This window comes from Octopus sinensis, linkage group LG5, assembly GCF_006345805.1.
Source record: "Octopus sinensis linkage group LG5, ASM634580v1, whole genome shotgun sequence".
Lineage (NCBI taxonomy): Eukaryota > Metazoa > Mollusca > Cephalopoda > Octopoda > Octopodidae > Octopus > Octopus sinensis.
This window is the reverse complement of record NC_043001.1, coordinates 21,118,853-21,134,141: the sequence shown is the minus strand read 5'-3', so window position 1 is coordinate 21,134,141 and position 15,289 is coordinate 21,118,853. Positions and strand designations below refer to the sequence as shown.

Sequence of the window (15,289 nt, the reverse complement as noted above, 5' to 3'; positions counted from 1 at the left end):
GTGGTAATGAAGATATTTCAACAGATTTATGTAGATGTTACAAATAAAAGATATAATTGGCATACAGCTGGCTAAAAAAATCTTGCATTTAGATTTGCAAATTTTGGAAAGGTAATTGGTTGGTCAAGCATTATTTTAACTAATATTTTACCATCCGTATGTGGCCAATGCCAGTGCCGCCTTGACTGGCTTCCGTGTTGGTGGCACGTAAAATCCAACAACCAATCATGGCCATTGCCAACCTCCCCTGGCACCTCTGCTGGTGGCACGTAAAAAGCACCTACTACACTCATGGAGTGGTTGGCGTTAGGGAGGGCATCCAGCTATAGAAATACTGCCAGATCAGACTGGAGCCTGGTGTAGTCTCCTGGCTTCCCAGACCCCAGTCGAACCATCCAACCCATGCTAGCATGGAAAACGGACGTTAAACGATGATGATGATGAATATACAATCCAGAAATCTGGTTTATCTTTTTATGTATAATTTTTTTTTTTAAATGTTAGGTATTTCATTATACAGTAGTTTGATTTTTAACCAATTATAATTTATTAAACTTTATTGATGTTGTCTATATTCTGTCAACTTGAAACAGTAGGTTTTATAAGTAATTTAAAATTAGTTATTCTTCAAGTGATGCTTAAATTCTTCCCAAAAGAGTCTTATAAATGTGAAAGCAAGGATGATGCTTTTCATTACAGACCAAAAATGTTATCAAATTGTTGGTAAAAAGTTTGTGTAAACTACTTTCAAATAAGGTAATTTCTATTCCATAATTTAGATTAATTACCCCGATATAAGAATTACTGCTGATTATTTGGAAATAACCAAGTGTATAAATGTTTTCTCAACAGGAATTGTCAGTGTGATTTTTGCTTGATTACAATGTAGCGAAGCATGTCAGTAAAAGTTGCACAAGAACTTTTCTGAATGTTAGGGTGTGGTGATATAATCTTCAGTTAAACAAAGTTTATACTGTATTATTTTGTTTTCCGTCAAGGTGGTCTGGACTTAAAAATGCAAGAAGCTGCATTACGAAAAGGCCCTGACATTGTGATTGCAACACCTGGTCGACTTATTGATCATCTTCACAATGCTCCACATTTTAGTCTCCATACTGTGGAAATCCTCGTTCTAGATGAAGCTGATAGGTAAGTCATATTGTTGTTTAATATGTGTAAGCAATTGTTTAGTGTTGTTATTGTTTAGTCCAAGGTCAACTCTTTCAATGCGATCTATTACCAAAGGTGTTCCAGCCTTGACCATCCCTGCTTTTTTGTGTGTGTATATGTATTTATGTGTATATATATATATATATATATATATAAATTAGAAAAAAACACCTTTTATTAATTCAAGATGAAAAATTAAATTACATATAATAGAAATATTAAAAATAAGGTAATAAGATAAAAATAATATATCGGTGATTAAGTAATGTGCAAAATAATAAATAAAACGTTTTATTTATTATTTTGCACATTACTTTAACATTAGTATATTATTTTTATCTTATTTTTAATATTTCTATTATATGTAATTTAATTTTTCATTTTAAATTGATAATATATATTATATTTTGTGAAATTTGATTTAGTATTTCTAAATTGAATTTTTCCCTGTAAGTTAGGAATAATATTCCCTCAAATTATTATTATGTGTGTGTGTGTGTGTACATACATACCTGCATGCCGTTGCACACACATGTACACAGACAGGCAAAAAAATAAAAATACAGTGCCAATAATGGACAAAGTCGTTATCCATTGACAAGGTTGCAAAGGCAATGAAAATTTTGGAAGTAAAAATATAAATAATATATAAGTAGAAATTGAACTAGTGAGTGTGTTGGCTAAGGCATTAAGACAGTATGACTCTCCCCAGACACAACATAATTTGCTTCAACACACAAATTCACATAAAGAATCTTGCAAACAGATGCAAAACCAAAGTGTGTGTGTGTGTGTGTATATATATATATACATACATACAGGGGTTGGACAAAATAATGGAAACACCTAGAAGATCTGTGATGATCTATGGGGCCATATCTTGGAAATCTGCTGGCCCAATGATTTCCCTTCATGGCAGAATTAATAGTCAAGGCTATTTAAGCATTTTATCTGATCAAATTCTTTCTATGGTTGTGAAACTGTTTCCGGGAGATAAACACAATCTTTCAGGATGATAATACAATTCACACAGCTGAAGTTGTTACTGAATGGTACGTGGGACATTCTAGTGAAGTTGAACATCTTATCTGGCCACCACAATCCCCAGATCTCGATATTATTGAATATTTATGGTGCATTTTAGAAAAGCAAATATGTAATCAATAACCTCGGCCATCATCACAAGAACTAGAGACTGTTTTAGCTGAAGAATGGACAAAAATTCCTTTGGAAACAATTAACTTTGCACAAGTCCATACCTTGTAGAATTCAAGCTGTAATTACTGCCAATGGCAGTCCTACCCGATATTAAAATAAATTTATTTGAAATTTTAAGGTGTTTCCATTATTTGTTCAGCTCCTGTATATATATATATGTCCAACCCATGCTAGCATGGAAAAGAGACGTTAAACGATGATGATGATGATATATATATATATATATATATACACATACACACGCACTCATCATGGATTACACTGTCCAAGGTATAACGGTGGAGTGTGCTTTGGATTCTATTTCTTGCAGTTTAATCAACCATCTAGTGCCATCATAGTTTGTGTATGAGGTGGGTAAAGGAAGTTTGAGTGTCCTCTACATTTCTTGAGAACAAAAGAGCTGTTTCTGCATGAATACAGTAACTTTATCGTGAATATGAAAGAAAGTTGAGCTGTAGATATTGTATACATTCACAAGAAATAGGGGAGATCTTTGCCAGTATAACAGTGACAATCACTTGTATTTTTTTCCTGTTGTTTTGTTATCTTTTTCTAAATTTAATACCTTTTAATTATATCAGTCTTGCATTCCAATGTATCACAATAACATTTAAACTTTTTTCTTCCACTTTAAAGGATGTTGGACGACTTTTTTGCTGAACAAATGAAAGAAATCATTCGTTTGTGTTCTAGACAGCGACAGACCATGTTATTTTCAGCAACTATGACTGATGAGGTAAAATAATTTGGTTCTCTTTGTTTTTGTATATAATATTTTTTGTTTCTAAATCATCACAGTTACTTCCCCTGTTGGACGAAGTCTGCAAAATGTTTTTTACTAGATTTGTAAATACCGTAAATCCTAGAGTATAGTCTGCCCTTGAGATTTTTAGGGGGCTGTACCTCTGAAAAACCTAAACCATGTGTATAATATGCACCCCTTCTCTAACTTGAGTCGTGAGTAATTAAGCCAGCAGCACCTAGTCGAACAAACATTTCCGCGCATGCGTAATACAGTAATGGTGATGTTCTTAACTGTTATATGGGAATGTAAATATGTTTGCAAATTGTTTTTGTTACATGTTATTCAGTGTTCTGAATATTTTTATTTTAATAAATGTTGCTTACTGCAAGTTATGGATGATTCTTTTATGACTTCATTGCTTTCAGGCTTAGCTTAAGGTATTTTCGCGCCCGACATTACAAAATGCATCTGAATAAACATTGCCGGACAGCAAATAGAGACTTGGACATTGCTTAGAAAATATTTTTCATTTTTAACCTCGTATATAGTACGCACTAGGGATTTTGACCTTTAAATTTTGGGGAAAAAGTGCGGATTATACTCGAGGATTTACAGTAGTTAAGGTGTGTCATAACACACGTAGGAGCAATTCTTATGGTTTGAAGCCGATGAACTAAATCTTATTGTAGCTACAATGCAGATCTATCACAAGTAATATTTGCAGGCGTATTTATTTCTAACACTTAGCTGAATTCAAATTTTGTAGAATGAAGTACTAGTACACAAACTAAAGAATACCTGCAGTAACTGTGAGCTCACAGCCTTTAAGTTGATTGTTCATCACCATATCTTTTTGGCCATTTACACCTTACTCAAAAAGTGCGACTTTGTATGACCCAGTTCAGGGTTCAACTAAATCTTATACATTCTTTTACATCATAGTTTTTGAACCTGAAAGATATAGTGTGCAATTCAAAATATAACATACAAAACGTTTTGCGTACCTTAAATCCTCATATATAGTCCACATTTTTTATGTCCGAGTCTCTATTTGCTGTCTGGCAATGTTTATTCAGACACATTTTGTGATGTTGGGTGGGAAAATATCTTAAGCTAAGCCTGAAAGCAATGAAGTCATAAAAGAATCATCCATAACTTGCAGTAAGCAACATTTACTAAAATAAAAGTATTCAGAACACAGAATAACATATAACAAAAACAATTTGCAAACACAAACATATTTACATTCCCATATAACAGTTAAGAACATCACCATTATTGAATTACGCATGCATGGAAGTGTTTGTTTGACTAGGTGCTGCTGGCTTAATTATGCACGACTCAGGTTAGAGAAGGGGTGCATATTATACACATGGTTTAGGTTTTTCAGAGGTACAGCCCCCTAAAAATCCCCTGCATATTATACTCATGGGCGGATTATACTTGAGGATTTACGGTATATGCATGTGTGTGTATGTATCTACATATGAATTGCAGTAGATATCAATAAGCAAACGAAATCCTTGAGTGTTCTAGGATTGTATATTGGTATAAATATGTAAACCATCATCAAATGATGATTGTCATAATTGTTGGGGTTTTTTTTTTTTTGTCCTCTTTTCCATGCTAGCATGGGTTGGATGCATTGTTACAGTCAGTCATTTGTTGTTCAGACTTACTACCACCATAAATCTGTCAGAGGATCGAGTCTCATTCATATGCTTCATTTTTGGCATGGTTTCTATGACTGAATACTATTTCTTACACCAAATCATTTTACAGTATACTAAGTGCATTTTGTTGAGGCACCAACACTAAAAAGTTATCTTGTTCCCAGCAAAACCAGAGAATCTTCTCTACTCTCCATTGATATTGTACATTGGCTAAGCAATAACAAGACTCCATTCCTTCCATGCATTTTGGTGAGAGGAAGAGAATCTCTTATTCTTCTAAACAATAAGAGATTCTCCTATTGTTTAAATGTTTAAATGCTTGTTTAATATGTGGTTATAAATAGGTCTATGATGTTTTTTCTTTTATCTTTCTGTTTTCCAGGTTAAAGATCTGGCTACAGTATCTTTAGATAAACCCATAAAAGTTTTTATTAACGAAAACACAGATGTAGCTTTTGGCTTGAGACAAGAGTTTATTAGAATACGTCCCACAAAAGAAGGTGATAGAGAAGCCATTGTTACAGGTAAAATAACTTTTTTTTTTTTTTATGAAATCTCAATTGTTTTACGATCTAATCTTTTGTGATTATGAAATATAATTACTGAAGTTATTATACTACTACAAAAGGGTTGTAAATTGACGGAATTGGTAAAGCACCAGACTAAATATTTTGCAGTTTGAGTTCAGATCTCTCTTAGCCTTCATCTTTCTGAGGTCAATAAAATTAAGTGTATGAGACCAGCACTGGAGCAATGTCATGGTCCTCACAGCTGCAGCTTTAGAGTGTATAGGGCATGTTTTTCATTACACCAGCACTAGAGAGGCGATCATGTCCTCTATCCATGTAATGGTCCTCGTAGCCCTATGTCTCTGCTGGCTTGAAGTTTGATGCACCTGTGTGTGTTTTTATTTTTTATCAATGTATATCATCAAAATGACTCTTCCTTGTCATTTTTGCTGTCTGTAATGTGATGTACAAGTGATTGGTCCATTGAAAACCTCATAGCAGCAATGGTATTGTTCACAGATTCATCATCATCATTTAACATCCGCTTTCCATGCTAGCATGGGTTAGACGATTTGACTGAGGGCTGGCGAACCAGATGGCTGCACCATGCTTCAATCTTGATCTGGCAGTTTTTACAGCTGGGTGCCCTTCCTAACGCCAACCACTCCGAGAGTGTAGTGGGTGCTTTCGCCAACCACTCTGAGAGTGTAGTGGGTGCTTTAACGTGCCACCGGCACATGACCAGTTAGGCGGTACTGGTAATGACCTCACTTGAATCTTTTTACACATGCCACCGGCACAGGTGCCAGTAAGGCAGTGCTGGTAATGATCACACTCGAATGGTGTCTTTTATGTGCCACGGGCATGGAGGCCAGATAGCCGCTCTGGCAACAATCACACTTGGATGGTGCTCTTTAACACACTACTTGCACGGGGCTCAAGTGCCAGTGATATGATATTTATAAATAACATAAGTGAGCACCCAATACATTCTGTAAAATGATTGGTGTTAGACAGGGCATCCAGCTGTTGGCAGCATTCTGAAACTGACACCCTGGAGCAAGACATGGTCATTTGATCTGTTGAATCCTGTCAAACTGTTCAATCCATGCCAACATAGGCAGCAGATGTGAATTGATGATTTTACTGATCCTTTTTTGAAGTTAAACACCTTTAACTTGCCCAGGGTCCAAGTAGTAAAACTGAGCCCAGTCTGCTGCAAGCATTCTTTTTAGGTTTCTGATCTGTGGATAACTATATATAATAATAATAATGAAACTATTGTATACAGTGCTCAGGTGCACCACAACTTGTCAGAAAGTGCATATAGAGTATATGCAGTAATGTACAAATGTCTGGAAAGCGAACAATGTATGAGTCAGATACATGCTTGTGTGTGTGTATGGAGGGGAGAAAATCAGGTGTGGTGTTGGCGAATCTCAGGAAGCATGGAAGTTTTGAAGGATGCAGTGCTTCGACAACTAACAACTGATGCCGGCAGTTTGTTCCATGCTTCAGCAACTCTCAGCGTGAAAAAATGTTTCCTAAAGTCATGGGAGCTGTGCTGTTTTCTAACTTTGTCAATATGTCCATGGGTGTTAGATGGGTGGAGTTTGAAAAGGTGCTCAGAGTTATTGTTTGTACGATGGTTGATAATTTTATGGGTGTCTGCCAAGTCAGCTGCCAGACGTCGGAGTTTCAATGTGTCCATGCCCAGGAAAGTCAGGCGTTCAGAATATGGCAAATGCCTGATGGAGGGTATTCTTTTGGTTGCACATCGCTGAACGGCTTCCAGACGATTGATATCCTGGGCAAGATAGGGGTTCCAGACCGGTGATGCAAATTCCAGGTGAGGTCTTACCATAGCTATAGATAGTTGGAGAGTGGCTCACAAAGGATTTGGTGAGTGATGCCAAGACACCCTCAGCCTTCTTGACAATTTTTCCTTCAGCAGCAACCCATGGCTCAGTTTCTTTCCTCTCCCTAAAATCAGTGACTCAGTAAAAGTTATGGATGCTATTCTTGCTCCCTCTGATTAAACTGTAAAAATATTTTAAATATTCCATGTGTTTATCTTTTGAAGATTCAAAGCCTGTGTTGGCAATTAACAGTTTTCTCTTTTTAATTAAAAAAAAATTTTTTTTGCAATAATCTATTGATGCATATCTATATAATTTCTTGTATTTACAGCATTAGTGAGTCGTATATTTTGCAACCATTGTATAATTTTTGTGCAAACAAAGAAACAAGCACATCGGATGCATATTATTTTTGGTTTATGTGGGATCAACGTCGGAGAATTGCATGGAAATTTATCCCAAGCTCAGGTAAAATACTTCTACTCTTTTCCATATCTGTTGTCTTACCATTGACCACTTCCATTCTTATTACTATCAAGCATTCTCCCCTCCCTCCACCACACACTCTCTCAGGTGACCTCCTTCTTGACTCTTCTGTCACCATACTACTCTAGGGCACTGATTCTCAACCAGGGTCCATATGATTCTTGAAGATCCAAATAAGATTTTCGTTGGTAAAATTTTATGTGCAATGAAATGGTTTTACTTCTACAATACTTTTTACTCTTTTACTTGTTTCAGTCATTTGACTGTGGCCATGCTGGAGCACTGCTTTAAGTCTAGCAAATTGATCCCAGGGCTTATTCTTTGTAAGCCTAGTACTTATTCTATCGGTCTCTTTTGCCAAACTGCTAAGTTATGAGGACGTAAACACACCAGCATCTGTTGTCAAGCTATGTTGGGGGCACATACACAGACTCACAAACATATATACACACGTACATATATATGACAGGCTTCTTTCAGTTTCCGTCTACCAAATCCATTCGCAAGGCTTTGGTCGGCCCGAGGTACCACGCAGTAGGACTGAACCCGGAACCATGTGGTTGGTAAGCAAGCTACTTACCACACAGCCACTCCTTAGCAATTTTTTTTTATACAGTTCTTAATAATATTTAATTATAAGAATATAATAGGTTTTTTAAACATTGACTGACTATGAGGGTCCACCGAGTAAAATAGGAATCAAATGAGTCCAGAGGCAAAAAATGGTTAAGAAACACTGTTTTAGGGTATAGATACATCATAGAGTTGTGAAAAAAACATCACTAGTACTGGATCTATGATAAGATGTACCGAGTACACTTTGTAATGTGGTTGGTGATAAGGACATCCAGCAGTAGAAACAAAACTAAAAATTAACCATACGAATAAGACATGATCTTGTGACCCATCTAGGAAATGGTATGAAATATTTTGGTACCAGCTGTTTTGGCAGCACTGATTCAATTTTGATTTATCTGACAGCTGATGTTTTTTAAGGTTTTTTTCATTCTCTCTCTCCCTCCCTCAACCCTTCTCAGTTTTCATGTGTGAAGAGAAGAAAGGTGTTTATGGTAATCGTGTTCAATTAGTAAGTTGTAATGTCTCTCTCTCTCTCTCTCTCCATATCTGTAAATGCATATTTCTGTGTGCATGTGTGTTTACTTCTAGTGCCAAAATGTTGAGACCCCCTTCAGTCATGACTGACCGTGGGATTGCACCTAGAAAGTTTACCCTCCAAGGCACAAGTCTGGGCAAGGTTGTTTATGGAAGACCAGCAGTCGCCCATGCATACTGGCCTCCCTTCACCGTTCCACTAACGTTATCCAAGGGAAAGGCAAAGGGGCCGATATAGCTTGGTACCTGTGACATAGCAACTCATTTCTACAGTTGAGTGAACTGGAGCAACGTGAAATAAGGTGTCTTGCTCAAGAACACAACACACAACCTGGTCTGGGATTCGAACTCACAACCTCACGATCGTAAGCTCAACGCTCTAGCCACTAAGCCATGTGCCAAAATGTACTGTTACCAAAACCCACATACACATGCACAGTGGGCTGCTTTCAGTTTCTGTCTACCAAATCTACTGACAAGGCATTTGTCAACCCAGGATTGGTCCGGGATTCGAACTCACAACCTCATGATTGTAAGCTCGACACTCTAGCCACTGAACCATGCACCAAAATGTACTGTTACCAAAACTCACATACACATGCACTGTGGGCTGCTTTCAGTTTCTGTCTACCAGATCCACTGACAAGGCATTGGTCGGCCCAGGGCTATAGGAGAAGACACTGACCCAAAGTGCTACACTGTGGGACTGAACCCGAGGTTACATGGTTGGTAGGCAAGCATTTTCACCTAAAAAGCCACACCTGTCTGATGATGACTAAATGTTTCATTTTATTTTGTCTCTTCAAGCGTCTTGAAGCATTAAAGAAATTTAAGGAAGCCAGAATCGATGTTTTGTTGGCTACAGATTTGGCTGCTCGAGGTTTGGATATTGAAGGTGTGAAAACGGTAAGTAAATATTTACTGTCTCATTAAAGAGAATTTGACATTTGTCTCAGTCACAAATATTTTTTTTTATCCAACTAATTATTTTACCATAGAAATTCCTTAAATGATGTTTGTTCAATGACTAAAAGAAAATGAAGTTTGAATGTACAATTGTAACTTAAAGTAACACGAAGAAACTCAGTCATTTTAATATCATCAGTACAACCGTAGCAAGATGGAACTTTCAAAATATTTGTTAATCTAAGAAATCATTGAAAAATTTATTTTTTTTTATGCGCCCTTTTAAAGCCTAGCCAGGCTCATGGGCCCGGTTTCTGTGGCGTATGTGTTCCCCACTAGCTGGATGGGATGCCAGTCCATCACAGCGTTACTCAAGAAAGAGTGAGAGAAAGTTGGGGCGAAAGACAGGGGTCGCCACTACCCCCTGCTACAGCCTTGTGGAGCTTTAGGTGTTTTTGCTCGATAAACATACACAACGCCTGGTCTGGAAATCGAAACCGCGAGTCCGCTGCCCTAACCACTGGGCCATTGCACCTCCACCATTGAAAATATAAGCCTTGAAATATTCGTTAATCTAAGAAATCCTTGAAAATATAAGCTTTGAGGTCACAATTATTGCATATTAATAGAAATTATTGATCTAATGAAAATTTTCATTTTTTTCCTAGGTTATTAACTTGACTATGCCCAGTACCATCAAGCATTATGTTCACAGAGTTGGAAGAACAGCACGTGCTGGAAGGAAAGGGAGGTACGATATTTTTTCTACTGTTGAAGTTGCTTGGGAAAATAAGTATATAAATAATAAGTAATCCAGAATCCACTCCCTACCCACATGCCCAATAATTATGTAGGAGCTTCCTTGGCAAATGTAAGTCAATTATCACCATGTGCCAAGGAAGCCTTGATATGGTTTCTCAACCTGCTAGAAATAATAATCAAATTTCAGCTCTAATCAAATCCTGTTGTCTTTGAAGAAAAAAAGTTTAAAATATCTTGGATAATGTAAAAAAATTACGGATATGGCAGGAAGAAGAGCATTTCCGTTCGTGTGTGTGTGTGTGTTTGTGAAATAGCACCTGTGTATTGCCATGTAAAAGTGTCCAGCACACTGAAGTGGGTGGCATTTGGAAGAGCATCCAGCTGTAGAAGCCATGCCAAATCAGACTGGGGCTGATGCAGCTCCCCATCTTGCCATTATGGGCAGTGAGTGTTAAATGATGATGATGATGATCAAGAATAGGTAAAATATTTTACATGAAATATATATCTTGTTGATTAACTCTTTAAGCCCTATAGCATATTTACTCTTCAACATGGTAAACTCTCTGCACTCTTACATCCAAAGTGGATTTTTAAGGCATTCACTAATTTATATCTTTCATGGATAAACATTTTACAATGCTTGAAATTTATCAAAATTTTCCGCAGTTAATGTGTTTGAGATACTTTGAAAATATTTCCTTTCTTTTGAGAATATAATGTATAATTTTATATATACACACACACACACACACATATATATATATATATATATACACACACACACATATATATGTGTGTGCGTGTGTGTGAAGGCACATGGCTCAGTGGTTAGAGCATCAAGCTTACAATTGTGAGGTTGTGAGCTCGAATCCAGGACTGGGCTGTGTGTTGTGTTCTTGAGCAAGACACTTTATTTCACATTGCTCCAGTTGACTCATCTGTAGAAATGAGTTGCAACCTCACAGGTGCCAAGCTGTGTCGGCCTTTGCCTTTCCCTTGGTTAACACTGGTGGCGTGGAGAGGGGAGGCCAGTATGCATGGGCAAGCTAGCAGAAACGTTAGCACGCCGGGCGAAATGCGTAGCCGTATTTTGTCTGCCGTTACGTTCTGAGTTCAAATTCTGCCGAGGTCGACTTTGCCTTTCATCCTTTCGGGGTCGATTAAATAAGTACCAGTTACGCACTGGGGTCAATATAATCGACTTAATCTGTTTGTCTGTCCTTGTTTGTCCTCTCTGTGTTTAGCCCCTTGTGGGTAGTAAAGAAATAAGTATGCATGGGTGACTACTGGTCTTCCATAAACAATCTTGCCCGGACTTGTGCCTCAGAAGGTAACTTTCTAGGTGGAATCCCATGGTCTGTGTTGTGACCGAAGGAGATCTCAGAATATATATATATATATATATATAATATGGAATTTAAAAAATGTAAGGCAGAAAACAAAGGGATATTGAAATAAACAACCATCGTAAAATATATGGCAAACAAGGACTCATAGCTTGCTAAAATTGTTTTTCTCATGAAATATTTAGAAAATTAGCCATTAGTGATATGCTTTAGATCAATAGATACATTGTTTATCTTGCAATCGTTACAACCTGTATGTGATTCAACCAAAGAAGGAACTTTTACATACTAGAAATAGTAGTCAAACAGCCCTTAAATCACACTCTCAGTCTTAGAAGGAGATGATTATAATGTAGTCCTTGATACATAAAGAGGTAGGATGGTTCCTGCTGGAATGTCTCTGATTATAGGTTTGCTTAATCAGGGTTGATCTAGAGTTAAACAACAACAATATTAATAATCAATATTTGTTTCATGTTGTTTATCTTGATTTTAATAAGTTTTAAGTGTTTTCTTTTCAATTTTGCTCAACCAGTGGAGGGTTTACATCACTGGGAATATTGCAGAAAAAGTATATTTTTAATAAAGTCTATTTCTGTCTTACCTCTATCTCATTCTTGACTGAGTTCTGAAAACTCTATTTACAGTATAACATCAGTCATTCCATTTGTTTACATAAAAATTTTTTCCTATTTATTTTCGGGATGAGTCATTTTCAGCTGTGTAGGTTACATAATTTTTTTAAAAAAACTTATGAAATAAAATTCACTAAAATTAGTTATTATACACTAAAATTGCATACACAAAATTTATGAATAGCTATTGTTAAAATAACTTTTGGTCAATCATTACAGCTAAATACAGAGCCCGTAAAATAAGATCTTATAAAAGATGGGCTCAGTAAGTAACTTGCACAAGTTATGAAGTTGCAATTAAATTTTAGTTTTTAACAGATATCTTACAATCAGGTAGGTAGAGCTCTGAAAGGGGTCTCAGGGAGTAGCGTCCTTGCCTTCCTGGGCTAGTTTTCCACCACATTTCTTAAAAATCATGGTCGAGGCCTTGGTCTTGGGACCACGCATGGCTAGAAACTGAGGTTGGGGGTAAGCAAGAGCATGCGAACTGGCAGAAACGTTAGCACGCCGGGCGAAATGCTTAGCAGTATTTCATCTGCCCCTACGCTCTGAGTTCAAATTCTGACGAGGTCGGTTTTGCCTTTCATCCTTTCAGGATTGATAAATTAAGTACCAGTTATGCACTGGGGTCGATGTAATCAACTTAATCCCTTTGTTTGTCCTTGTTTGTCCCCTCTATGTTTAGCCCCTTGTGGGCAATAAAGAAATAAGAGCATGCTTCCTGTAGAAAATCCAGCTCCAAAAAAGCCCCATGCAAGCAAGGAAGAATGGGCACCAGCCAGCCAGCCCAAAGGTTGGGGTGGATTGCACCTGCCTGCCTCAGTTGCTATGACATTGAGGTAGATCTGGCCACCTCTGTTAACAGGGACAAAACCTGGATTTAAAACACTGGATGATGATTTTGAAGAGATATCTCACAATTAGGGCTGATGAAATTAATTATTTGTGTATATTTGCAATATATGGGGTAGGGGCGTGGTTTAGCAGTGATGGTATTCGGCTCGCAATTGTTTGGTCTTGAGTTCAATTCCTGGCGATGCGTTGTGTCCTAGAGCAAGACACTTTATTTCATGTTACTTCAGTCCATTCAGCTGGCAATAATGAGTTGTCCTGTATTTCAAAGGGCCAGCCATATCACATTCTGTGTCTCACTGAATCTCCCTGAGAACTGTGTTGAGGGTACACACATCCTGGTATTGCTCAGTCACTTGCTCATTAATTTTATGAGCTGGCTGGTCCATTGGTTGGATCATCTGGAACACTCAGTGTTTTAATTAACAGAGTATATATGTGTGTGTGTTTACATACACATCTTTGATACATTTTGAATTTTGTATGTCTAATGATTTTTCATTGTATATGTGAATATTAATTATGTTACCATCATTTTAATTCCAGAGCTGTTACCTTGGTTGGAGAGAAAGAAAGGTCTATACTGAAGGAGATCGTTAAGAAAGCTCATGATCCTGTCAAAGCTCGTGTTGTTCCCCAAGGTAAAACAAAACTTTGGATTGACTACTAAAGTTTTATGTTACCTCATTATTTATATATATAGTACAAAGTAAGATAGGGGTTATGGGTGTAACCCACTATGGGATATCAGTTATCCAATATACTGTTGGTAAAGTACCCAAATTCTTAATATGTAAGTATTTTTAATTGCAATGCAATTGATTCATTTATTGTATTAAATGGGTGAAGGTAAAGAAATATTTTTACCATAAATTTATAATACAAATAAGAAAATGGAGAAATAAATTCATCTCATTCATCAACTTGCGAGTATTACAATTTTACATTATTTATTAATTATACAAATGGGAACATTTGTATAATTTGATGTTCTCATTTGTATAATTAATAAATAATGTAAAATTGTTATATCCGTAAGTTGATGAACGAGATGAATTTATTTCTCCATTTTCTTAGTTGTGTGTATGTATATATATATATGTGTGTGTGTGTGCTACTAAGTGTACTATAACTACTTACCCTACTCACACATGGCACACATCTAAAACCCCAGAAATTTACTCCAAATATTTCATTCTGCACTCTTCACTGTGATATTACTTACATGTCTATATGTTCTCAACTATATCTGAAAATATATATCTATGGAGGCGCAATGGCCCAGTGGTTCGGGCAGCGGACTCGCAGTTTTGATTCCCAGACCAGGCGTTGTGAGTGTGTTTATTGAGCGAAAACACCTAAAGCTCCACAAGGCTCGGGGGGGGGGTGAACCCTGCTGTACTCTTTCACCACAGCTTTCTCCCACTCTTTCTTCCTGTTTCTGTTGTACCTGTATTTCAAAGGGCCAGCCTTGTCACACTCTGTGTCGTGCTAAATCTCCCTGAGAATTATGTGAAGGGTGCACGTGTCTGTGGGGTGCTCAGCCACTTGCATGTTAATAAATGAGCTGCGACATCACTGGTGCCAAGCTGTATCGACCTTTACCTTTCCCATTGATAACATTGGTGGTGTGGAGAGAAGGAGGCTGGTATGCGTGGGTGACTGCTGGTCTTCCGTAAACAACCTTGCCCAGACTTGTGCCTCGGAGGGTAACTTTCTAGGTGCAATCCCATGGTCATTCATGACCGAAGAGGGTCACAACAACAACAATATCTGAAAATTGATTGTCCTACTGATTGATAAATCTTCTTGCTAATACGCTATAACTACTTGACACATTTCTCTCTCTCTTTCTTTCTTTCTCTCTCTCTCTCTCTTTCTCTCTCTCTCTCTCTCTCATTCTCTCTCTCTCTCTCAGGCTCTGTTCCTTCCAGCTCATCAGGCTCTTGACATTCCAACTATGTTTCATCTACCCAGGCATTTCATCCAAATCTTTATCTTAAAAGAGACTC

General features: G+C 37.2%; 1 protein-coding gene across 1 annotated transcript in view; it reads left to right on the top strand.

Annotated features, from left to right (window-relative positions):
• Positions 1-15,289, top strand: part of LOC115211737 (probable ATP-dependent RNA helicase DDX27) — a 45,045-nt gene that overhangs the window by 18,731 nt on the left and 11,025 nt on the right. The window contains exons 9-15 of the mRNA XM_029780391.2: positions 999-1,149; positions 3,025-3,124; positions 5,189-5,330; positions 7,506-7,642; positions 9,581-9,679; positions 10,348-10,430; positions 13,824-13,918. Of these exons, the coding sequence (XP_029636251.1) occupies positions 999-1,149; positions 3,025-3,124; positions 5,189-5,330; positions 7,506-7,642; positions 9,581-9,679; positions 10,348-10,430; positions 13,824-13,918 (807 nt within the window). The remainder of the gene's footprint in view (positions 1-998; positions 1,150-3,024; positions 3,125-5,188; positions 5,331-7,505; positions 7,643-9,580; positions 9,680-10,347; positions 10,431-13,823; positions 13,919-15,289) is intronic.